Source organism: Stegostoma tigrinum, chromosome 2, assembly GCF_030684315.1.
Source record: "Stegostoma tigrinum isolate sSteTig4 chromosome 2, sSteTig4.hap1, whole genome shotgun sequence".
NCBI classification, from domain to species: domain Eukaryota; kingdom Metazoa; phylum Chordata; class Chondrichthyes; order Orectolobiformes; family Stegostomatidae; genus Stegostoma; species Stegostoma tigrinum.
The window spans coordinates 116,596,132-116,622,270 of record NC_081355.1 but is presented as its reverse complement, the minus strand read 5'-3'; the positions used below and the strand labels follow the sequence as shown (position 1 = coordinate 116,622,270).

At 41.4% G+C, this 26,139-nt stretch overlaps 1 protein-coding gene across 4 annotated transcripts in view; it reads right to left on the bottom strand.

The window, feature by feature from the left end:
- Positions 1–26,139, bottom strand: part of malrd1 (MAM and LDL receptor class A domain containing 1) — a 414,264-nt gene that overhangs the window by 10,860 nt on the left and 377,265 nt on the right. For all 4 annotated transcript variants that reach the window (XM_048551253.2, XM_059638768.1, XM_059638771.1 and 1 more), the window contains 3 exons: positions 19,538–19,632; positions 19,360–19,453; positions 2,316–2,394 (listed from right to left, as the gene is read on the bottom strand). In XM_048551253.2, coding sequence (XP_048407210.2) covers positions 2,316–2,394; positions 19,360–19,453; positions 19,538–19,632 — 268 coding nt within the window. The remainder of the gene's footprint in view (positions 1–2,315; positions 2,395–19,359; positions 19,454–19,537; positions 19,633–26,139) is intronic.

The following is a 26,139-nucleotide window of genomic DNA, read 5'->3' as shown; positions in this document are numbered from 1 at the left end:
TTCTTTAGAAGTATAGGCTTGTATATTTATGCATTTGTCTATATTATGTGATCTTTACTGATTATGTACTCAATGTTTCTTGGCTGTTTTATTGCAGTTCTGTTTTTATTGGCTTCTGGGGTCACATTTAAGTGTTAAAAATAAGGCGATGCAGGAAAATGGTTGAGAAGTTTTTGTTCAAACAAAACAAGGTTACATTTTTCTTTTACATAGAACATAGAACATTAAGCACAGTACAGGCCCTTCGGCCCTCAATGTTGTGCTGACCTGTCATACCGATCTCAAGCCCATCTAACCTACACTATTCCATGTACGTCCATATGCTTGTCCAATGACGACTTAAATGTACCTAAAGTTGGCGAATCTACTACCATTGCTGGCAAAGCGTTCCATTTCCTTACTACTCTCTGAGTAAAGAAACTACCTCTGACATCTGTCCTATATCTTTCACCCCTCAATTTAAAGCTATGTCCCCTCTTGCTCGCCATCACCATCCTAGGGAAAAGGCTCTCCCTATCCACCCTATCTAACCCTCTGATTATTTTATATGTTTCAATTGAGTCACCTCTCAACCTTCTTCTCTCTAATGAAAACAGCCTCAAGTCCCTCAACCTTTCCTCGTGAGACCTTCCCTCCATACCAGGCAACATCCTAGTAAATCTCCTCTGCACCCTTTCCAAAGCTTCCACATCCTTCTTATAATGCGGTGACCAGAACTGTACACAATACTCCAAGTGCGGCCGCACCAGAGTTTTGTACAGCTTCATCATAACCTCTTGGTTCCGGAACTCGATCCCTCTATTAATAAAAACTAACTTCTTAACAGCCCTGTCAACCTGGGTGGCAACTTTCAAGGATCTGTGTACATGGACACCAAGATCTCTCTGCTTATCTACACTACTAAGAATCTTACCATTAGCCCAGTACTTTGCCTTCTGGTTACTCCTACCAAAGTGCATCACCTCACACTTGTCTGCATTAAACTCCATTTGCTACCTCTCAGCCCAGTTCTGCAGCTTATTTATGTCTCTCTGCAACCTACAGCATCCTTCGTCACTATCCACAACTCCACCGACCTTAATGTTGTCTGCAATTTTACTAACCCATCCTTCTACACTCTCATCCAGGTCATTTATAAAAATGACAAACAGCAGTGGACCCAACACCGACCCTTGCGGTACACCACGAGTAACTGGTCTCCAGGATGAACATTTCCCATCAACTACCACCCCCTGTCTTCTTTCAGCAAGCCAATTTCCAATCCAAACTGCTTTATCTCCCACAATCCCATTCCTCCGTATTTTGTACAATAGCCCATTGTGGGGAACCTTATCGAACGCCTTGCTGAAATCCATAAACACCACATCAACCGGTTTACTCTCATCTACCTGTTTGGTCACCTTCTCAAAGAACTCAATAATGTTTGTGAGGCACGACCTTCCCTTCACAAAACCGTGCTGACTATCCCTAATCAATTTATTCTTTTCTAGATGATTATAAATCCTATCCCTTATAACCTTTTCCAACACTTTACCAACAACTGAGGTAAGGCTCACTGGTCTATAATTATCAGAGTTGTCTCTACTCCCCTTCTTGAACAGGGGAACCACATTTGCTATCCTCCAGTCATCTGGCACTATTCCTGTAGACAATGACGAGTTAAAGATCAATGCCAACAGCTCGGCAATCTCCTCCCTGGCTTCCCAGAGGATCCGAGGATAAATCCCATCCGGCCCAGGGGACTTGTCTATCTTCACCCTCTGAAGGATTTCTAATACCTCTTCCTTGTGAACCTCAATCCCACCTAGTCTAGTAGCCTGAATCTCAGTATTCTCTTCGACAACATTGTCGTTTTCTGGAGTGAATACTGTTGAAAAATATTCATTTAGCGCTTTCCCTATTTCATCTGACTCTTCACACACAACTTACCACGACTATCCTTGATTGGGCCTAATCTTACTTTCGTCATTCTTTTATTCCTTAAATGCCTATAGAAAGCCTTAGGGTTTACCCTGATCCTATCTGCCAACAACTTCTCATGACTCCTCCTGGCTCTTCTGAGCTCTTTCTTTAGGTCTTTCCTGGCTACCTCGTAGCCCTCAAGCGCCCTAACTGAGCCTTCACATCTCATCCTAACATCAGCCTTCTTCTTCCTCTTGACCAGAGACTCCACCTCCTTCGTAAATCACGGCTCCCGTACTCTACAGCTTCCTCCCTGCCTGACAGGTACATACTTATCTATTAAACAGTCACATCCTGCTGCTTTAATTATCCACCTCAAAGATATGCCAGAGATCTTGTCAAATGATACCTACCTCTGCATTGAGGTTTGTCCTTTGGTCACCATACATAATATTGGATATTGAATTGCATTTCATCCCTGGTGATTGTCTCCTACAAACATAAAACAATTTTGATCCAATGATTTACAAATAAAACTTGTTAGTACTATGATACATCACAAACAACAGGGGCTTCCTCAGTTTAGGACCCCTTTCTATAAAAGCAAAATACTGCAGATGCTGGAAATCTGATACAAAAACAAAATCCGGTCTAGCAGCATCTGTGGAGAGAGAAAAAATGAAAAACAATTCAAGTCTATTTCTGAAGAAGGGGCAAGACTCGAAACATCAGCTTTCCTGCTTCTCTGATGCTGCTTGGCCTGTTGTATTCATCCAGCTCTACGCCTTGTTATCTCAAGTCCAGTATGATTCTTCTTCAGAACACTTTATATAAGCATCTTTTTCTGTCTGTTGTTAAAACTTGTCATTTTGTTGTGAGCAGCAGGGTTGCCAAAAACGTGTGTCACTCACTGTGCAGAGATCTATTTTTTGAGTTTCATATTGGGCTTTGTACTATGTACTTTTATTGCTTGTGGCAGAAGATTGTCACAACTGGGCAACAAAGGTCGGACTAGCACAAGGGCAAATACATCTCTAAGAAGTAAAGAGCTTTTATTTTCTAGCTACACAGGCTGTGCATTGAGGAACATGAGTGGCAGTCAACATTGACTCTGTTTGCTTGAAATGGAATATGTCAAGTTAAGTCATATCACAGCATATATCATTGGGAGCAACATCATTACATCAAAAGAATCACAAAGATTTTAATCTATAAATTAATTTATGAGTAATCATGACTTCTGGTAAGATAGTTTTATTTCCACATCAGAAATAATAAGGTGGGAAGTTGAAATACTTTTAGACTTGGAGAGATTTATAAAATTTGAAAAATGCATGCGCATACGCTTATAAATGTAAAATGGCATATCATGCATCTAGGGCACTATTATAACATGATAAAAGGTGATGAAGCAATGCAATTCATTAAAAACTCACATCGTCATCGCGATTTTAATTCAACACAGGCCGATGGGACAAAGATCTTCTCATTCAATTGTGATGTGGAGATGCCGGTGTTGGACTGGGATGGATAAAGTCAAAGTCACATGACACCAGATTATAGTCCATCAGATTTATTTAAAATCACAAGCTTTCAAAGCGCTGCTCCTTCGTCAGGTGAATTCAAATTGTGCTCCAAGTGCTTGTTATTGTAAATAAATCTGTTGGGCTATAACTTGGCATCATGTGACTTTTGACTTCATTCCTTTGTGGCAAGGGGTTCTTTGCTCACCTGAACCCATTTACGAATAGTCAGTGTTACAGGATGCTCATATTTTACTGACAAATTTGCACAAAATTAGCAATGTCATTCAGCCAAGCCATAAGATGAATAACATGGGAAATTAGGACATTTTGTATTATCAGTGCAAAAGGAAATGCTTCTCTGGTGCTCTGAGAGAGCAATTTACTCATACAGCACCGTTTCAAACGGTAAAATGCCGATCGTGTCAATTGCCCATTGTTAGTCATTGCAGAGGGCTGCTACCTGCACAATCTGTGTGCCATTTTTTTCAGGACAAACATCATCAGAAATTTGTAGGTGGCAGACCACAATATTCCCTGGCCCAAAGAAATCAACACAACCTCTGCAGAATGTTTGAACAAGGGCTGATCAAACAAATGTTCTTTTCTTCAAGAATAATTTTCTAATAATACAATGGATCTGTTTGTTAAGGATTCTGGGCATCAAAAAGATTCAATTTGGGAAATATTGCTCATTTTATTTGTTTCATGTAGACTAATTATCAACCATAAATATGTTTTTCAATACATAATGGTCAAATGCTATTTTCAGAGAGAAATGTTTTCAATAGAAATGTTGAAGGGATAAAAGGAGATTAACTTCCCAACATACAAAAAATACTGGATGTGAGTTCAAAACTTCTCAAAACTCGCTAATACAAAAAATAATTAAGGGAATGATATTTTTACTGATGTTGCTGGTGGTGTGTGCTTAACCATTGTCCTGCTTGCCATCCAAGATTATCTGATTGGTAATGCAGGTTTATAAAATTACCTCAAACGTACATTTAGCAAATCATTTGTGAACACTAACCATTCTGGCATTTTGTTGGCATTTCTGGGAAGGGGGCAACTGAAAACAACATAATAAAAATGCCCTCAGATATTCTTCAACTTTTATGAACTATTTACAAGTCGGAAGAATAAAAACAGTTTCAATTTATAAAGCTCAAATACTCCCACAAAAATTTATAGACTTTGAAGATCCGAGTTAGGAAACAGAACGTGGTTAATGAGAAATAGCATGTTTCTTATATTTGTCATGTAAAGTAAGGCTTTATTTGATAAAATACTGAACAAACATTGATGATTTCTAACAGAAGCAATGATAACTGCAGGATAATTGGCTGGATTTCTAATTTAGCAACTTTATTTTCATTATGAATGATCTGTCCCCATTTATTATCTGAGTGCATACCACAAAACTCATTAAACAATAATTATTATGTGGATTGGATTGGACTGCAAGCTGAAAGCATCTTGTATAAAATGGGAGAGTGTATTGCTATTCTGCTCGTGTACCTAGTATATCAATTTGGCAGGCTTGTTATGAAAATTAATTACAGCAATATACTCAACATGCTACAATCCTTACTATTCACCCCATATGGTTCTTTATGGATGAAGGAGGACTTGGATTTAAAAATCTCTTTTCACAAATAATGAACATCTCACAGCGCTTTACAGCCAAAAAACACCTTTTGAAATGTAGTCACTGTTGCACTCTAGGGAACAGCACGGCTAATTTTCATCCGCAAACTCCTACAAAGAGCAATTATCTGTCTTATTATACTGTTCACTGGTAAATATTGGCTAAGACATCAGAGATATTTCACCTGCACATCTGCCAATGTGGTATACTGCATCCACTGTACCCGGTGCGGCTTTCTCTACATTGGGGAAACCAAGCGGAGGCTTGGGGACCGCTTTGCAGAACACCTCCGCTCAGTTCGCAACAAACAACTGCACCTCCCAGTCGCAAACCATTTCCACTCCCCCTCCCATTCTCTTGATGACATGTCCATCATGGGCCTCCTGCACTGCCAAAATGATGCCACCCGAAGGTTGCAGGAACAGCAACTCATATTCCGCCTGGGAACCCTGCAGCCATATGGTATCAATGTGGACTTCACCAGTTGCAAAATCTCCCCTTCCCCCACTGCATCCCTAAACCAGCCCAGTTCATCCCCTCCCCCCACTGCACCACACAACCAGCCCAGCTCTTCCCCCCCACCCACTGCATCCCAAAACCAGTCCAACCTGTCTCTGCCTCCCTAACCGGTTCTTCCTCTCACCCATCCCTTCCTCCCACCCCAAGCCGCACCCCCAGCTACCTACTAACCTCATCCCACCTCCTTGACCTGTCCGTCTTCCCTGGACTGACCTATCCCCTCCCTACCTCCCCACCTACACCCTCTCCACCTATCTTCTTTACTCTCCATCTTCGGTCCGCCTCCCCCTCTCTCCCTATTTATTCCAGTTCCCTCCCCCCATCCCCCTCTCTGATGAAGGGTCTAGGCCCGAAACGTCAGCTTTTGTGCTCCTGAGATGCTGCTTGGCCTGCTGTGTTCATCCAGCCTCACATTTTATTATCTTGGAATCTCCAGCATCTGCAGTTCCCATTATCAGAGATATTTCCCTTCTCATTTTTTAATACAATCCCTACAGTGGAAGCAGGCCATTTGGCCCATCAAGTCCACACCAAACCTCCGAACACCATCCCACCCAGACACGTTCCCCTACACTATCCCTGTAACTCTTGACTTCTCGTGAATAATCCACCTAGTGTGCACAATCCGTGGACACTATGGGCAATTTAGCGTGACCCATACACCTAACCTGGATATTTTTGGCCTGTGGGAGGAAACCAGAGCACCCGGAGGAAACCCCTGAAGGCATGGCGACAATGTGCAAACTCCACACCAATGTTGCCCGAGGGTGGAATCAATCCATGGTTCCTGGTGCCAAGAGATAGCAGTGCTCACCAATAAGCCACCATGCCAACCCTTCTCTTCTTTAAAGTAATGTGATGGGATTTTTAATCCCATGCATGCAGGGAGATTCAACCCAGTACAGGCATGAATGGCTTTCATGAGCACAGTAATAGTTCTGTGATTCTGAGATGGGGCTTCAGTTTAACATCTCACCTGAAAGACAGCAGCCCCTTCAGAACTACACTGCAGTGTTAGCCTTGGATTTTGTGCTCAAAGAATTGTTGTGAGAATGTGAATATAGGAACAAAAGTGGGCCACAAGTCTGCTCCATCATTCAGTAAGATCATGGATGATCGGATCTGATTACTCCACACTTCCACTTGCTGCTGGAAAATTTTCACCAAATTACTTATAAAAAATGTACTTACCTCTTGCTAAACTGCATTGAAAGACTCTGCTTCCACAGCCATTTCTGGAATAGAATTCCAAAGACTCATCACACTTCCCTAAGGTCCCTCCCTAAGTGGTTTATCTCATCTCTGTCATGAATAGCTTCGACTTTAAGCCATTAGTGCAAGGTCCAGATGCTACCATAAGGGGAAACATCCCTTTCATATCCATTCTGCCAAGGCCCTCAGTATCTTATATATGTTTCAATGTTGTCATCCCTTATTCTTCTAAACTCCAGCAGGTATAAGCCTAGCCACTCCAATCTATTCTGATAAGACAAGCTGGATATTTCATTACCAACTGGTAAACTTTCCCTAAGCTGTTTCCAATATATAAAAGATCTACACACTCCACATTTTCCAACATCATATTACATTCTCCAGATCTTTATTTACTCACACTTATCTGCATTATTTTGTAGTCTCCTTACGTCCTCTTCACTAACGATTTTCCTACCTTTCTTTCATGTTACCAATACATTTAGTAAGCGTATCTTTGGTCCCCTCATCAAAGTCATGAACAGGTTATAAAAAGGTAAGTAACACCAAACTATTGCGCGCACTGGATACCTTTTTGAAAAATAATATCATTTGCTACTTTAAATCTGATGGAATATCCCTGAATCTAGAGGATTTTGGGAAGTTAAAACCAATCCATCAACTATGTCAGTAGTCACTCCTTCATTAGTCCCCAGTCCTAACAATTTCTTCAGTACCACTTCCCTGATGATTGAGATTTTCCTGAGTTATTTCTTCACTTCTACTTCCTGATTTACAGCTATTTTTGGGATGTTACTTGGTTGTTATTTTTGGAAACTGATGTAAATTACTTGCTTAGTTTATCGGCCATTTCCTTATTTTCTATTATTTATTTCCCACACTTACTTTCTATTGGAAAAAGGCTCACTTTGTTAACACTTCCCTTTTTAAAAACATCCATACTCTTACTCTCTGCTTTTATATTTCTTGGTATTTTTCTCTCGTGGTTTGTCCTCTGTGTTAATCCTGTTTACATTATTATTCATAATATTATTATTTATTCTTAACTTTTTTATATATTTTATTCAATCTTCTGATCTGCCACCCATCTTCATCCAATTATATACTTTTTCTTCAATGTTGATACCATCTTTCATTTTTTTAGTTAACCACAGATGATGGGTCTGCCCCTTGGAAATTTTCTTTCTTATTGGAATACATATATATGCCTATTCTGAAATGTCCACTTAAATATGTAACACCGCATTGTAGCAGACCTATTCTTTAACCTAATTTGCTAGCTCACCTTAGCTAGCTATTGCTAATGCCAAGTCATCATTGGATTTGGGTATCACTGGCTGGGCAAGAGTATATTGCTCAGCCCTAGTTAACCAGGGATCTGGAGTCACACATAGTCAAGACCAAGGAAAGAGGCAGATTTCCTTCCCTCAGGGATATAATGAACCAGCTGGGTTTTTGTCCTCTTGCCATGGTGGGATATGAACCCATAATCACACAGTAATGGATGGGTGTCTCTGGATTCTTGATCTAATGACATGACCACTATGCCACCATTTCACCAGTTGAAAGCATTGGTTAAAGTTCCACGAGGATTAGTGCTGAGACATTTCTTATGTATGATTCACAATAATGCTTTGTAATAGGTCAATATTAAAGTCTGAAGTTTGAATTAAGGAAATCTGCAGCATAGTACAAGACATTAGAAAACTTGCAGACTGGTCAGTTAGGTGATAAATGAACATTAATGAAGGGAAACTAAGCACTTTAAATGGAGAAACAGAATTATTACTAATGTATATGAGAATAAACAAAAAATATATAACCTAGATATAAATGCCAAGCCATATTTAGAGAACTGGACACAGTTCTGATCTTCACACAATAAAATCCTATACTAGAAAATATATAAAAGGAACATAGAATCACACCAGAATTGAGAAATTACTTTTTTTCCTGAAAAATTGAATAGGTTGGAGATATTCCTGCAGAAAACTGAAAATTGAGAGATAACTTGGTGGACGTCTTTAAACTTATGAATGGGTTGCGCAAAATAGACATCTTATATTTGATGATCTCAATGAATGTTTGTCTCCTTTGATTCCTATTGCCTCTCTCAAGCTGTACATTTAGCTGTTGGAGCTCCTAGAATTGGTTTGTGAAGGTCCTGAAAATTGTTCAGCAAGACAATCTTTTCTTACTGTTTGCTAAACATAAACAGAAAAAAAATCTCTAACTGCCATGTCATTATCCCGTCAGATATTTGAGACACCATCATGAGAGAAATGACAAACAGTTGGATTGCATTTGTCTTCTGCAGCGAGCTCTATAAAACCTAATTTTCAGGGCTTCAATACATTCAAAGTAGCACCTCGAGCAAATAATACCATAAAAACATTGATATTGATAGTGAGATACATACAATTTGACTTTGAACAGTTGATTTCTTTCTATTTAAGTTGCAATGATTGTTTTCATGGAATCAGGTTTTTATGATTCTCATAAATAGGGAGAAATGAACCAAACATAAAATATGATACCAAAATAGTTGAATACTTAGATGCTTTTGGCTCTTGCTTCACATTACTAGCACTGATAGCATAGAAAAGAGCAAGGAGCAGCTTCACTTAGTTGACGTGTGATTTATTACCAGATCACATAAGTTCAGCATCCACTTGGAGATAGCAAGAACTGCAGATGCTGGAGTCAGAGACAACACAGTGTGGAGCTGGAGGAACACAGCAGGCCAAGCAGCATCATAAGAGCAGGAAACTTGATGTTTCTACGGAAATGTCCCAACCCCGAACGTCAACATTTCTGCTCCTCTGATGCTGCCTGACCTGCTGTGTTCCTCCAGCTTCACACTGTGTTATCTTCAGCATCCACTAAACTGCTAAAAGCAGTCTGAACGTTACCCATTTAGTTTCAAAGGTTATCTACAAAGGTTGCCCTGTGAAGCTAGTCAGATAGAAAATACAATGTGTGCTTGAGATCAGAGCTTTGAGGATAAGCCAAACAAATAGAAAGAAGATCACTAATGGAGTCTTTACATTGACTGATTTTCCCTTAATTTCCTTCAACGTTCCTTCATTGTTATTCAGTACAACTTCAAGGTATTGAAAGAGCTAACTGATGGCCTCCTGTGTTTATTATCAATATCTAGATCAATTATCTAGATGAGAATGACACAGGTTTTGATTTGCAGCTCATTCTGGTGCATTGCTGATTTCAACAAGGCTCTGGTAGGAAAGCTACTGCTAGCTGGCTGAAGTCTATTGGCTAGAAAGAGGAAACCTAAACAGCACTGACACTTCATCAGAGATGGTAAGAACTGCCGATACTAGAGTCAGAGATAACACAGTGTGGAGCTGGAAGAACACAGCTGGCCAGGTAGCATCGCAGGAGCAGGAATGTTGATGTTTCGGGTCAGGACCTTTCTTCAGAAAAGGGTCCCGACCCGAAATGTCAACTTTCCTACTCCTCTGATGCTGCCTGGCCTCCTGACACTTCATCACTGTGCCAGGACAGACCACTTAGGTTTTAAAGATGCACAACCTCAATCACTGATCCATGTTATCCTGCTTTCCAATAAACATGCTAATTACTTTTAATTGTTGCACCATAACTTATCAACTCAAAGTTACTGGCACTGAATTCCATCTGCTGCTAACTTATCCAAACTATTATCTGATCAATGTCCCCTCATAGCTTTCTTTGGTGTGCAGAAATTTTGGCTACACTTGCTATTTCAATATCATCAAACTAAAGGATATAGATTTAAAGTCAGAGAGGCAAGATTTAAAAAGGACCTCAATGGTAATGGTTCCACGCAGAGGGTGGCGAGTGTACGGAATGGGCTGCCAAAGCAAGTGGTGGAGGCGGGTACAGTTACAACATTTAAAAGGTATTTGGATCGGTATTTGAATAGGAAAGGTTTAGAGGGATATAGGCCAAATGGTCCTAGGTCAGATTGGGATGCTGGATTGGCATGGATGAGCTGCAGCAAGGCGTCTGTTTCCATGCTGTGTGGCTCTAAGATTCAATGAGTCTCATTTGAGCCTTCTGTACAAATTACTGATACATACAGTGAACAGAATCATTCTTGAAACAGAACACCTTGGGGCACTATCGCCCATTTCCAATTACTATGAGAGGCTGCCCTCAACTCCCATTTCCTCACTGGCACAAAACTATATCTGTTGAGGCAAAAACATTCAAGACTTTCAAGTAAGGTGTAGATATAGTTCTTAGAGCTAAAGGGATCTAAAGGTATAGGGAGAAAGCAGGAATAGAGGACTGCGTAGCAGAACCTGAATAGTACTGAATAGTACAGAGTATTGAATAGCAGATCAGGCTCAAAAGACCAAATGGCATAATCCCATCTTTACATTTCCAATTCCTTGAAAAATTTCAATGTTTTGGCCTCAACTGCTTTCTGTGGCAGTGAATTCCACAGGCTTACCACTCTCCGAGTAAAGAAATTTCTCCTTGAAATATAGCCTATTTATATCCTTCGGCTGTGATAGTTTGGTTTTGGACTCACCAGTCATCGGGAATATCCTTCTTACATTTACCCCATCCAATCCTGTTAGAATTTTACAGATCGTACTGGTACCGTTACTCTACTAAACTCCAGTGAATATATTGCACTCCCTTCATTCTACAATATTCCAGGTGTGGTCTTAGCAAGATCATGTACAATTGAAGCAAGATATTCCGTTCCTGTACTCAAATCCTCTCACTGTGAAGGTCAATTTGCCACTTGCTTTCTTCACTAACTGTTGCACCTGCATGCTTACTCTCAGCAACCTGCATGCAAGGACTACCTCACCCTTAACCAAATTAATGCCATTCAGATAATAATCTGGCTTCCTGTTTTTGCTACCAAATGTAAGGATATTGTATCTGCTATGCATTTTTGCAATCACTCAACTTGTCGAAATCATACTAAAGCATTCCTGCATTCTGCTCACAGTTCACTCTCCCACCTAGCTTAAAGTTATCTGCAAACTTGAAGACATCACACTCAGTTACTTCATCTAAATCATTTATATATAGCGATGAGGGTCCAAGCACTGATCCTTTGCAGTAACCCAATGATGCCCCTCGGATAAAGCTCCACTTAATCTACTCTTTGTTTCCTGTTTACCAGTCAGTTTTCTATTCAAGTCAATACAGTCCCATACTCTTTAATTTTAAATGCTAATATCTTATATGGGGCTTATTGAAAGTCTTCTGAAAATCCAGGTAAATCTAATCCATCACAGAACCAAAATGTGTACTTAACTGGCCTGGCATTTCTTTGTTCCCACATTAAAGCTTCTCCTGTTTATGACTGTAAATTTGTCTTCATTTGTCTTCACTAATCTTTTTCTCTTCATATTCCTATAGAAGCCTTTATAGTTGGTTTCATACTTGGCACATAGACAGATGGTTGTGGCCATTGGAAATCAGTCGTCTCAGCACCAGGACATTCTCAGGCTGGTGTCCTTGGCTGAACCTTCAGCTGCTTCATCACTGAACGTCCCTCCATCATAAGGTCACACGTGGGGATGTTTGCTGATGATTGTGCAATGCTTAGCATCATTTGCGACTCCTCAGATTCTGAAGCAGTCCATGTCCAAGTGCAGCAAGACCTGGATGATATCCAGGCTTGGAATGACAAGTGCCATGTAATATTCCTGCCACACAAATGCCAGGCAATGACCATTTCAAATAAGAGACAACCTAACCATAACCTCTTGATATTCAATGACATTGCTTTCACTGAATTAACAAGGTGTAGAGCTGGATGAACACAGCAGACCGAGCAACATCATAGGATCAGGAAAGCTGCTGTTTTGGGCCTGGACCCTTCATCAGAAATGGGGGAGCGGTAGGGGGTTCTGAAATAAATAGGGAGAGAGGGGGAAGCAGATAGAAGATGGATAGAGGAGAAGATAGGTGGCATGGAGACAGACAAGTCAAAGAGGTGGGGATGGAGACAGTAAAGGTGAGTGTAGGTGGGGAGATAGGGGCGAGATAGGTCAGTCCAGGAAGGAGGGACAGGTCAAGGGGCGGGATGAGTTAGTAGGTAGGAAATGGGGGTGAGGCTTGAGGTAGGAGGAGGGGATAGGTGAGAGGAAGAACAGGTTAGGGAGGCGGGGACGAACTGGGCTGTTTTTGGGATGCGGTGGGGGAAGGGGAGATTTTTAAGATTGTGAAATCCACATTGATACCATTGGGGTGCAGGGTTCCCAAGCTGAATATGAGTTGCTGTTCCTGTGTTGTTGGGTGGCATCGTTGTGGCACTGCAGAGGCCCAGGGTGGACATGTCATTGGTGGAATGGGAGGGGGAGTTGAAATGGTTCATGATTGGAAGGTGCAGTGGTTTATTGCGAACTGAGCACAGGTGTTCTGCAAAGCGGTCCCCAAGCCTCCGCTTGGTTTCCCCGCTATAGAGGAGGCCACAACGGGTACAGTGGAAGCAGTATACCACATTGGCAGATGAGTAGGTGAACATCTGCTTCTTGTGGAAAGCCTTCTTAGGGCCTGGGATAAGGGTGAGGGAGGAGGTGTGGGGGCAGGTGTAGCACTTCCTGTGGTTGCAGGGAAAAGTGCCGGTGGTGGTGGGGTTGGAGGGGAGTGTGGAGTGACAAGAGAGTCATGGAGAGAGTGGTATCTCCGGAAAGCAGACAAAGGTGGGGAGGGAAACATGTCTTTGGTGGTGGGGTCCATCTCGGGCAACCACCTGGAAACTGATATCCATTTCAAGCCCATCGACTCTCCCACAGCTACCTGGAATACACCTCCTCCCACCCACCTTCGTGCAAAAATGCCATCCCCTATTCCCAATTCCTTCGCCTCCGCCGCATCTGCTCCCAGGTTGAGGCATTCCACTCCCGTACATCCCAGATGTCCTCGTTTTTCAAGGACCACAACTTCCCCCCACAGTGGTCGAGAATGCACTTGACCGTGTCTCCTGCATTTCCTGCAATTCATCCCTCATACCCCGTCCCCGCAATAACAACCAAAAAAGAATCCCTTTCATCCTCATGCATCATCCTCCGACACTTCCGCCACCTGCAATCCGACCCCACCACCAAAGATATTTTTCCCTCCCCACCCTTGTCTGCTTTCCGGAGGGACCACTCTCTCCATGAATCCCTTGTCCACTTGGCACTCCCCTACAACTCCACCACATCCAGCACTTTACCCTGCAACCACAGGAAGCACTACACCTGCCTCCACACCTCCTCCCTTATCCCCATCCCAGGTCCGAAACTTCCTGCTCCTAAGCTGCTGCTTGGCCTGCTGTGTTCATCCAGCTCTACAACTCTACTCTCAGATTCTTCAGCATCCTCAGTTCTTATTATCTCATGATCACTGAATTCCCCACTTTCAAAATCTTAAGAGTTTACCATTGACCAGAACTGGACTTACCACATAAACACAGAGACTATTAGACCAGGTCAGGGGCTAGGAATACTGTAGCATATTAATCACCTCCTGATTCCCCAAATCTGTCCATCATTTACAAGGCACAAGTCAGGAATGTGATGGAAAACTGCTCACGTGTCTGGTTCAGTGCAGCTCCAACAACATTTGACATCATCTAGACATTACAGTCCCCTTGATTGAGATCACATTGACAAGCATGCACTCTCTCTCCCAGCAATGTGTACTTTCTACAAGCCTTCCAAGCCCATTATCTCTTCAATGTAGTAGGACAAAGGCAACAGATACATGGGAACGTCACCTGCAGGGGCAGCACGGTGGCTCAGTGGTTAGCACTGCAGCCTCACAGCACCAGGGACCTGGGTTCGATTCCAGCCTTGGGTAACTGTCTGTGTGGAGTTTGCACATTTTCCTCGTGTCTGCGTGGGTTTCCACAAGGTGCTCCGGTTTCCTCCCACAGTCCAAAGATGTGCAGGCTAGGTGGACTGGCCATGCTAAATTGCCCACAGTGTTCAGGGCTGTGTGGGTCATAGGGGGATGGGTCTGGGTGGGATGCTCCAATCGGTGGTGTGGACTTGTTGGGCCGAAGGGCCTGTTTCCACACTGTAGGGAATCTAATCTAATCTACAAGTTCCCCTCCAAGCTACTCACTATCCTGACTTGGAAATACATCATTGTTCCTCACTGTCGCTGAGTTAAAATCCTGGAATTTCCTTCCTCGCAGTACTGTGTGTTTGCCTAGAACACATGAACTGCAGCAGTTCAAGTCGGGCAATAAATGCTGGCCAGCCAGAGATGCCCACATCTCATAAGTGAATTTTTCAAGAAGTTTGTATGATCCCCACAAACTTATTTCTGTACTCAATCTTCCCTTCTTAATAACTCCTGTTGTTCCCCTTTCCTGAAGTCTAAACTGCTCTCAATCCTCACGTATGCTGATTTTTTTTTGTTTAAAGACAATTTTTACATGCCTTCCTTGGATATAATACTATCTTTAATTTTAAAAAAGTCTGAAAGAACTGCAGATGCTGCAAGTCGGAGACAAAAATACAAATTGCTAGAAAAGCTCAGCAGGCATGGCAACATCTGTGGAGAGAAATCAGTGTTAATGCTTCGGGTTGAGTGATTTTTCCTCAGACTTGAAATGTTAAGACTAATTTCTCTCCATGGATGCTGCCAGAGCGCCAAACCTGTCCAGCAATTTCTGTTTTTGCCACTATATCTAACTTACCTTGTTAGCTATAGACAGACTCCCTTTTTTGTTTTATTTTTGTGTGGGACAGGAATGAACAACTGTTGCAGTTTCTCCATGCACTATTTAAATGTCTGTTATTACTATCCACTGTTATCCCTATAACCAGCATTCTGCAAGTTTTCATAACCGGCTCGTAGCTCATAACATCATTGCTTCCTTTCCTTAGAATTAGAATCCTAGTCTCAAAAACAACAACCTCATTGTCTATCTTCCAAACCCATGACCATTTCCATCTAGAAAGATAAGGGCAGCAGACATATCATCACCTCAAGTTCCTCTCCAAGTCACTCATCATTCTGATTTGGAAATATATCACTACTCATTCACCGTCGCTGGGTCAAAAATCTGGAATTCCCTCCCTAAGGGCATTGTGGGTCAACCCACAGCAGGAGGACTGCAGCAGTTTAAGAAACAGCTCATCACCACCTTCTCAAGGGCAACTAGGAATGGGCAAGAAATGCTGGCCAGCCAGCGGTGCCCACATCTCATAAATGAATAAAAATAAATCTTAATGAAGAATTCCATCATATTCTGGTCACTCTTCCCCAAGGGACTTTGCACAACTAGATTGCTAATTATTTCTTTCTGATCATTCAACACCCGCTCGAGCATGGGTATTCTTAGAATCCCTAAAGTGTGGAAACAGGTCCTTTGGCCCAACAAGTCCACACTGACCCTTGGAGCATCCCACCCAGACCCATGCCCCTACAACCCACCTAAGCTACACATCCTTAAACACTACAGGCAATTTAGCTCACTACTCCACCTAACCTGCACATCTTTGGATTGTGGAAAGAAACTGGAGCAAGCCCACGCAGACACGGCAAGAATGTGCAAACTCCACACAGTCACCGGAGGGTGGAATTGAACCCAGGTCCCAGGTGCTGTGAAGCAGCAGTGCTCACCACTAAGCCACCACGCTGCGTTGTGTAGAAATGAAGAGGATTTTTTTCTTTTGGTGGGCAGTGATTGTGTGGAATTCTTTACTACAGAGGGCTGTAGTGGCTGGGTCAATAAGTAAATTCAAGTCTGAGAATAAACAAACTTTATTTAGTCAAGGAGTCAAGGGACAGGCTAAAGGCAGGAAAATGGAGTTGAGGATAAGCAGCCTTGATGGACCAAATGGCCTATTTCTGCTTCTTCATCTGATGATGTTATGGTGTTTTCTGAGAAGAAGTTTCCCTGGTGTGACCTCTAGATCTAGCGAACATCTTATGGATTTTGATTTTTAATCGAAAATGAGGAGAATTTATTTCTTTCAGAGTTGGAATTCTCTGCTTCAGAGAACAGCGGAGGTGGAGGTTATTCAATATATTGAAGGATGGATGAAACAGATCTTAAATTGACAAGAGACTTCGGGGGTACAGGAGGAAAACAGGAAAGAGGAGTTGATTAGCTATGATCTTATTGAATGACAACACATTCTGGGTGGGGCGGGGTGTGGTTGAATGGCCTGCTGATGCCACAGGAAGGGCAAAAGGACCTGAAACGTCAACTCTGATTTTTCTTCACAGGTGCTGCCAGGCTTGCTGTGCTATTCCAGCAACTTTTGTTTTTGATGCCAGATATGCCCTGGCTGTGGACGTTTTGAAAATGGGTATTGTATTGTTCATTCTCCAGAGCTCTGGTACTCATTAACCAGAAACCCCGCAATATAATTTCTAAGGCTGCCATCATTTCTCTCACTCATTTCTCTCAGGAATCTAGCATATATTTTGTTAGGTTTTGGACCTTGATAAATGCAAAATACTGTGAACACCAGAAATCTGAAACAAATATAGAAAATGCTAGAGAAACTCAGCAGATACGGAAGCATTCCTTTCTGATGACAGAAATAACTTTAATGTTTCAGCTCTATATGACTATTCTTCGGAATTCTTCAGTTGAATAATAACTCCATTTCTCTGCTGCATGTTCTGCTGAGTTTCTCCAGTATTTTCTGCGTTTGTTTTGTACACTTACATATCCTCTGAATTTATTTCTATACATTATATTTTAGCAAATCTCACTGTCACCCAATTCACAATTTATCTTGTTCCCAGAATTATGCCCATAAAGAATAAAGCAAAGTATCTGCAAATTATCATGATTAATTTCTGATTTTTATTTATAAACTGACTTCTCCCCTGTAGGTTCCCATTCACATTCGATCCTTTTTAACTAATATATTTATAGAAACATTGATATTTTATTTTAATATTTTGTGACATTCTCTCTATATACCGATTCCATCAATTGCTTTTCCAATTTGTCCTGTTTTATGTATATCCTTTATTATGTTTCTATTTTATGGTGACTACAGACAGCATGCAGCCTCTTCACTTTGAATTTATTTCTATGTATTTTATCCATTCAGACCATCTTGAAATTGAAGTAGTCTAGTTTGATGCATTGTTTTATTCTGAGATGCTGATATTGTCTTTTAAAAATTATCCTAAATCATCCTAAATTATCCTAATTATCTAAATCCTGTGTGACAATTTCAATTTTCAGCTCACAATTGAATCCTTTCTTAATTTGCTGAAATATTCTATACAGCCAGCCTCCTATTTTTTTCAAAACCGTATCCAAAATGCTCATTCATATTTACTTCATCTACCTGATCAATACAGTTATTTTAATCATATTTAGCAACGTCCCTTCCCTTATTGGTATTGTATATGACCATAAAGGAGGAATCCTACAAGTAATGGAAATGAAATTTTACTTTTCTCTTTGTCCTAATCAATGAGTCAATAATGAAAATTTCCTAGCAGAATAACCTGCCTCCCTGATTTGTCAAAAGACTTTAACTTTGAATTCTCTGCTACAGTTAGTCATATAATCATACTTCTGTAACAATCAATTTTTAATCTTTGATCTCGAATGTTATTGATTCTCAAATTCTGGTGTATATCAATATTTTCTACAAGGCATATTCCTTCCTTCATTACACAGCAGCTCCCCTTCCACTGAATTGTTCTTCCCTTGTAAAAATTGTTGTGTCTGGTTTTTTCCACTTTTTTCATTCATCTTGCTGTATTAATGCCTATGTTTCCTTCACAAAACTGATACAACTGTTTCCTATTCTCTTGATTTATTTCCCCTGTACTCTGAGCATTACAGCACATTTTAAAAATTGTTACTTCTTCACATTTAAAACTACTTGTATGCACTTTTTATTCAGTGTTTTCTCAGTTTATAACTCGTGATTTGATTTGCCTCCATGACTATCTTGTTTCCTTCTTCGCCCTATCCTTTAGGAAAACCTATTTTTTTGTACATTTACAACTGCTATATTTGTATTCAACTCTAATTGTTATTAGTTTTCATACCCACATTTTCTCTTTTGTAAATTGATGTTCAATTCCCTTTTGTTAAAAACCAAAAGAACTGCGGATGCTGTAAATCAGGAACAAGAACAGAGTTGCTGGAAAAGCTCAGCAGGTCTGGCAGCATTTGTGAATAAAAAAATCAGAGTTAACATTTCTGGCCTGGTGACCCTTCCTCAGAACCGATGGTAGCTGGAAAAAATTCAGCTTATATGCAGACAATAGGGAGAGGGAGATGGATAAGGTAGGGAGTAAACAATAGGATAGACCCCGAAGAAGAGTTTCCAGCAACTGTTCTTCTCTCTTTTCTCTCTCTCTGAGGTAAAATCTGGAAGTCAACGTTTGTTTGTAGTAGTGAGAGCTACAACATTAAATTCATTTTCTAGGATGCTTTATCTCTGGTTATGAACATTTCTTACCGAATTAACTCAGAGATTTCAGGTGACTTCATAAATTATTTCTTTAAAATTTGTATGTTTTTGAAGATTTATGTGTCGCGGTCTAACACATTCATCAACACAAAGCAATAACAACACTTTTGCTGTTACTTACTTGCTTGTTTTCTTTCTTGAAAGTATGACCAAAACAGCGATCAGACTGAGCACAGCTAAACTCAGGCCAACACTCAGTCCTACCCACATGGACACTACATTAAGAGAAAGGAAAAATAATTAGTACTAGCAGGAGTTTACAAAAGACAGGAATTTAAAAGTGATACATTTTTCTTTACCATTTCCATCCTTCTTTTTTACTGGAGCAGGACTCAGTGATCCTGCTGGTTTGACCTGAATGTGGCATCGATTTCCTCTCCATTGGCTTGTGCACCTGGAAAGTACACAAAAAAGGGAAAGAAAAATCCTTGGGATTACCTAGAGATTCAAAATGCCATATTCATAGGCACACTATAAATAGTCTGTCTAAAAATAGGATGTTCTAACTGTCCTAGAGTATGGCTTTGCTACATCAAATAATATGGATTTAGATTTACTGACCTGCTCAGCAGGGGAGCTTTGGAATGCCTGCAGAACCCAAAGATTTCAGAAGCAAATTTATCAGAGGCTTTTCCGCCCAGCCACGGTATTGAGTCTGGCTTCCAGAATGACTGGAGTGAGCAGACATGCTGAGGTGCTGCATGAATCTAGTTCAGCTCAACTATTGATAGGGATTCCAGGAAACATGAGACATGAAGCATTATTGAGGCCTTTTCACAGAGCAGCAATGGAAACACAAGGTAACAGGGTGACATCTTACTTCAACAATGCATGACTGAAGAAAATGCTTCAGGCTCAAATCCCACAGGGAGATTCAATTTCTTGATGTTTGAGGAAAAACCCTACCACAGGAATATGATGTCACAGCTCTGGATATTGTATCAGATAAGATCTAATAATGCAATCATATCAGGAACGATAAGTGAAATGGTACTTTCAGTATGTTCATTTTTGCATTTTACCCCAAAGCTACTTGTTCTGTTGTAACCTGCACATCATTCATCTTCCTGCTTATCTTTCTGATGCACCCATCCCTCTCAGTGTAAGTATCTTGTCACATCACGATCTGGCCATTCATTATTGATGGGCATTGATTGAAGTGTAACACAACAGCTCTCGTTCACTGTCATCCTCCACAGAAGTTGTCCATCATTGCAATTCATTCCATTGTTTAGATCAGCAAGTATTTCTTTTTTCTTTCACTCCTTGCAGGAAGGTAGCAGAGAACTGCAGATGGCTATCCAAAGTGAAACCCTAGGCAGCCTGGCTTAGCGGAGACAGGAAGATCAGGGCCTCTCTGTCATCTGTTAAATGTCACAGAGGCATATGGCGCACAATCCTCACTCATGGTGATGTGATATCAACAGCCAGTAAAAAATGATCACATGCATGATAATGTCTTAACAGCTTGTCAGTTCCAAATCGTGCATTAAATCTCTGTTCAAGTGGTTTAGAACGTGACTGGAGGGTTGTTACACCCCAAGGATATACCAGGACAGAATTGGTCAAGAGTGTCTCACTCAGAGTTGGGATTGAGCATTCTGCTCATTACACTGCTGGTACCATAGGAAACCAGCATGCAGGAATGACCAAAGAAGGATGGACAAAGAACTGTATTTGGACAAATGAAGGCACACGGACATTTATCACAGCATTAAATCGCTACATTTCTGTACTTTTTTTTGGACCAAGTTATTTACACATTTACTCCGATTCCCCATTTTCTCACTAGCCCTCACATCAGACTTCTGCTTTGCAAGTAGCCTGCTTTGTTTAGAATGGTGAAATAAGAGTTAAAGATAAGTATTTGTGACTGTGAAAGTTACAAATTGTTAATTGTGGGAATGATTTGACTGCAGCCTGAAGGAAGGGCTAAGTCAAATGGGCTGGGAATTTCTGGTCCGAATGTCTGTATGATTATTATCTAAGTGAATTGTGACTGAGTTGACCCGTGTAGTATGTTTGAAAGCAGAAGGTATTTTACTGAGGCAGAAGGGAAGGTGGCTTGGAACCCCATAACCTTGTAGCTTAGATTGGTGGAGGCAAGACCCTTGGAGAGCTCACTTACTCTGCCACCAGTAGGGGTCATTAAGTGGGAGAGTCATCCCATTTAAGAGCTCATCCTGTGTCCAGTGTATTAACCCAGTGCAAGGCAGAGGAGGTTCACAATGTAGGGAGCACAACAAGCAAACCAACACAGGTTCTTAGGAGGAGGTCCCTCATGCAAAGACAGTGAGTGAGAGTCATCCTCCTGCCCTTTTTGATTATCCTCCATGTCCTGTGACAGATTTTTGACGATCATTCCTTCCCGCCTGTGATCCTGTAATGATATTAGTCTTCAGATGATTGTCATTCTGAGTGACATTGTCATTCAATAGAACTTCCGGCTTCTGATTGGCACCAGGGAAAGGGCCATAGCTGGCCTCTTACTTGTCTGAGAGGAGAAGAAAGTGAAAAAGGAGGTGGAATAGAGGTCATTCTGGCTATACAGCCAGCAGCTGAGACCCCCCTCCACAAGCCTGTCTTCTGTTCTGGGTCAGCACCAGAAGGTTCTTCCCCCTGTATGTGGCAATTAATGCCCTCATGGTTCTCCTCCTCCTCCTGCATTTCCGACCACTCCATCTCCTCTACCTCCTCCTCGAGAGGGGCAGGGTGCTCTGAAACATTTTAAAAATTCCCTTGTGGGACTTGGGCATTGCTGGTTGGGCCAACCTTTCTTGCTCATCCCTATCTGTCTTTGAGACGGTGGTGGTGAGCTGCCTTCTTGAACTGCTGCAGTCCATGTGCTTTGGGTTGACTACAACGACCTTCCAGAGGGAAATCCAAGGTTTTGACACAGCGACAGTGAAGGAACAGCGATATGTTTCCAAGTCAGGATGGAAAGTAACTTGGAGGGGAACTTGAAGGTGGCGGTGTTCCCAAATGTCAGCTGCCCTTGTCCTTCTAGATGGAAGTGGTCGTGTGTTTGGAAGATGCTGAATAAGGATCTTTGGTGAATTTCTGCAGTGCATCTTGTAAATAGTACACACTGCTGCGACTGAGCATCGGTAGAGGAGGGAGTGAATGCTTGTGGATGTAGTGCCAATCAACTGGGCTGCTTTGTCCTGAATGGTGTCAAGCTTTTTGAGTGTTGTTGGGGCTGCGCTCGTTCAGGCAAGTGAGGAATATTCTATCACCCTCCTCATCACAGTTACCCGCCACAGTATTCCTAGCTTCTGGCCTGCTCTTGTAGCCATTGTGTTTATGTGGTGAGCCCAGTTGAGTTACTGGTTAATGCTAGCCCCCAGGATGTTGATAATGGGGGGGTTTCAATGTTGGTAACACCATTGAATGCTAAGGGGCGGTGGTTAGATTGTCTCTTATTGGTGATAGTTATAGCCTGGCATTTGTATGGCGTGAATGTCACTTGCCACTTGTCAGCCCAAGCCTGGATATTGTGCAGATCATGTTGCATGTCAACATGGACTGGTTCAGTGTCTGAGGGGTCACAGCCTAGACTTGCAACTTTGGTAAATATTTGAGCCAAGGCTTGAACCTGACCCCTGAAATATGACTCTAATGCTGATTTGGCCAAAGGTAGGTCCTTGAGAAGGGGGAGGGGATAAATATCGGGGTGTGTCCACACCAGCAGAACCATAGCTTTTTGGGCAATTTTTGTTTAGGAGAATTTCTCAAGATACCTTCACTGGTACCTTTAAGGATCACTAGATAGACCACACTTGATACATCTAGACAAAACTTGCATGATGTTGCGTTGGGTTCCTACTACTTTCTGGTGTGAGCAATCGTTCTGAATATATCAAGAGAGCCCACTTCAAATAGTTCAATTGCTTTACTCATTAGGTAAATGGGACTCAGCTGGTCCAGCAACAAACAAATCTGGGAAAATGATCAATTTCCCATCTGGAACATAGTGAAAGAAAAAGGCAAAGTAAACTACAAGAAATTCAAAGCACAAAATGCTAGAAATCAATTTGCAAGACTTTGTACAGGAAAGATTGACATGATAAAATGAATATTAATGTCCCATCTTAATCTCTCTAGGTGCTTTTGTAGATGTGTCATTCACAGTACTGCAGGACTGCCAGGGAAACCTAGCTTGATAGATTACAAAACTCCACAGGATTATTTTTTCACAATTCCTTGATGACAGCATCAAATACAAATCTTACAATAATTTTTCAACTGTCACAAGATAAACGATATCTACTTTCTCTATCAAAATATACATAGCATATCTGCAAGTGGATCTTCTGTGTTAATGCTTATGGATGCAATAAATTGTTCATCAATTTTTTTTCTAGCGCTGTCTTTTTTTAATCTAATTACTGTAAATTATATATTTGTTTCCTCTCTTGGCCATTTTCATTCTTATTGTTTAACATTCTCTATCCGTCTTCCCTGTCTTTCTCACCAGGAATGCTTTTAACCTTTTCCAACTGCCAAAGGGTGTCATCAAGTGAAAAATGAGTGATAAATGCTTTTTTTTTGTATTCTTGATGTTGAGCCTCAGTTAGGTCGTATTTGATGATGCTGTAGCAAAGTGCAACCCAAACACTTAGAGCATTTTAAAGATATTAACAGATCCATAGGAATCGTTTTGCTTCATTGCCATGAATATTACCAGCTTCCAGATCACTGCTCAGATTTATTTTGTCTTACTTAGTAAGCTCTAAGTGCTTATCATGGAATGTAGATTGCATATGCATTCTTTACTTAAGAAACTAGTGGTCAACGAACCAAATGACATGATCTGAAGTGATTTGGTTTTCTATAGCACTTTAAATTTGAAATTTAAATTGTTTCCAGCTTTCACTGAGCAAAGAAAATGGTTACCTGGTCCTGGACTGCTTTGACAGACAGTTCCTTTGGTGTAGCTCCAAAAGAAAGCATCCATTTACCCACTTACAATATGTTCCAGAAACTGCAATGTTCCGTGAATGTAGTTTCAAGGGTTGGTTTTGACAACTGAGACCATTATGGAGGCTTGGCTCTGTATCAAATGATACTGACTTCTGTCTCAACAGAAGGCTATGTACACATTCTGTCTTACAGTTTTAAGAGGTAATTAAAATGTTAGAGACAGTGGAAACTGCCGATGCTGGAGAATCTGAGATAACAAGGTATAGAACTGAATGAACACAGCAGGCCAAGCAGAATCAGAGGACCAGGAAAGCTAACGTTTTGGGTCTAGATCCTTCTTCAGAAATGGGGGAGGGGTAGGGGATTCTGAAATAAATAGGGAGAGAAGGGGAAGGGGATAGAAGATGGATAAAGGAGAAGCCAAAACCTGTCTTTGATATTGTAACAGTTTTGTTTTTAAAATTAAATGAATACTTGAAAAGATTCACTGATTTTCATTGAGTCTGGTGTGTTGCTTGGAGTTTTAGAATGTTTATTGGAGAGACACTTGTGCTTTTGAATGAAAACAATTTTAAATTGTTAGAGGTGTCCTTTCTCTTCTCCATTTAAAAGACGACTCAGTACTAACACATGTCTTCTGAGGACTGTGGATAGTGGATACTAAGTGAGCCTTTGGATAATACATTACAGAATGATCAGGGAGAAGGTAGGGCCTATCAGGGATAGCGTAGGGAACTTGTGCGTGGAGTCTGAGCAGATAGGGAAAGCCCTAAATGAGTTTTTTGCTTCGGTTTTCACTGAGGAAAGGGACCTTGTTGTGAATGAGGACTTTGAGGAGCAGGAAAACAAGCTTGAACAGATCAAGATTGAGGAAGTTGATGTGCTGGAAATTTTGGCAAACATTAAGATTGATAAGTCCCCAGGGCCAGACCAGATGTATCCTAGGTTGCTCCGGGAAGCAAGAAAGGAGGTTGCTAAGTTGCTGGCGAAGATCTTTGCTTCCTCACTCTCCACGGGAGTCGTACCGGAAGATTGGAGGGAGGCAAATGTTGTTCTTCTTTTCAAGAAAGGGAATAGGGAAATCCCTGGAAATTACAGACTAGTCAGTCTTACGTCTGTGGTCAGCAAGGTTTTGGAAAGAATTCTGAGGAATAGGATTTATGACTATTTGGAAAAGCATAGTGTGATTAAAGGGAGTCAGCATGGCTTTGTGAGGGGCAGGTCATGCCTTACAAATCTTATTGAGTTCTTTGAGGAAGTCACGAGACAGGTTGAAGAGAGTCGAGCAGTGGATGTGGTGTACATGGACTTCAGCAAGGCATTTGATAAGGTTCCCCACGGCAGGCTCATTCATAAAGTAAGGAGGTAATGGGATACAGGGTGATTTGGCTGTCTGGATTCAGAATTGGTTGGCTGACGGGAGGCAGAGAGTGGTTGTAGATGGTAAGTATTCTGCCTGGAGGTCAGTGCTGAGTGGTGTCCCTCAGGGCTCTGTTCTTGGGCCTCTGCTCTTTGTAGAATTTATAAATGACTTGGATGAGGGGGTTGAGGGGTGGGTTAGTATGTTTGCTGATGACACAAAGGTTGGAGGTGCCATTGATAGTATCGAGGGCTATTGCAGGCTTCTGCGAGACATTGGTAGAATGCAGAGCTGGGCTGAGAAATGGCAGATGGAGTTCAACCTGGGTAAATGTAAAGTGATGCATTTTGGAAGGTCGAACTTAAATGCTGAATATAGGATTAAAGGCAGGATTCTCAGCAGTGTGGAGGAACAGCAGGATCTTGGTGTTCAAGTGCATAGCTCCCTCAAAGTTGCCACCCAGGTGGATAAGGTTGTTAAGAAAGCATATGGTGGTTTGGCTTTCATTAATAGGGGGATCGAGTTTAAGAGCCACGAGGTTTTGCTGCAGCTCTACAAAACCCTGGTGAGACCACATTTGGAATATTGTGTCCAGTTCTGGTCGCCCTATTATTGGAA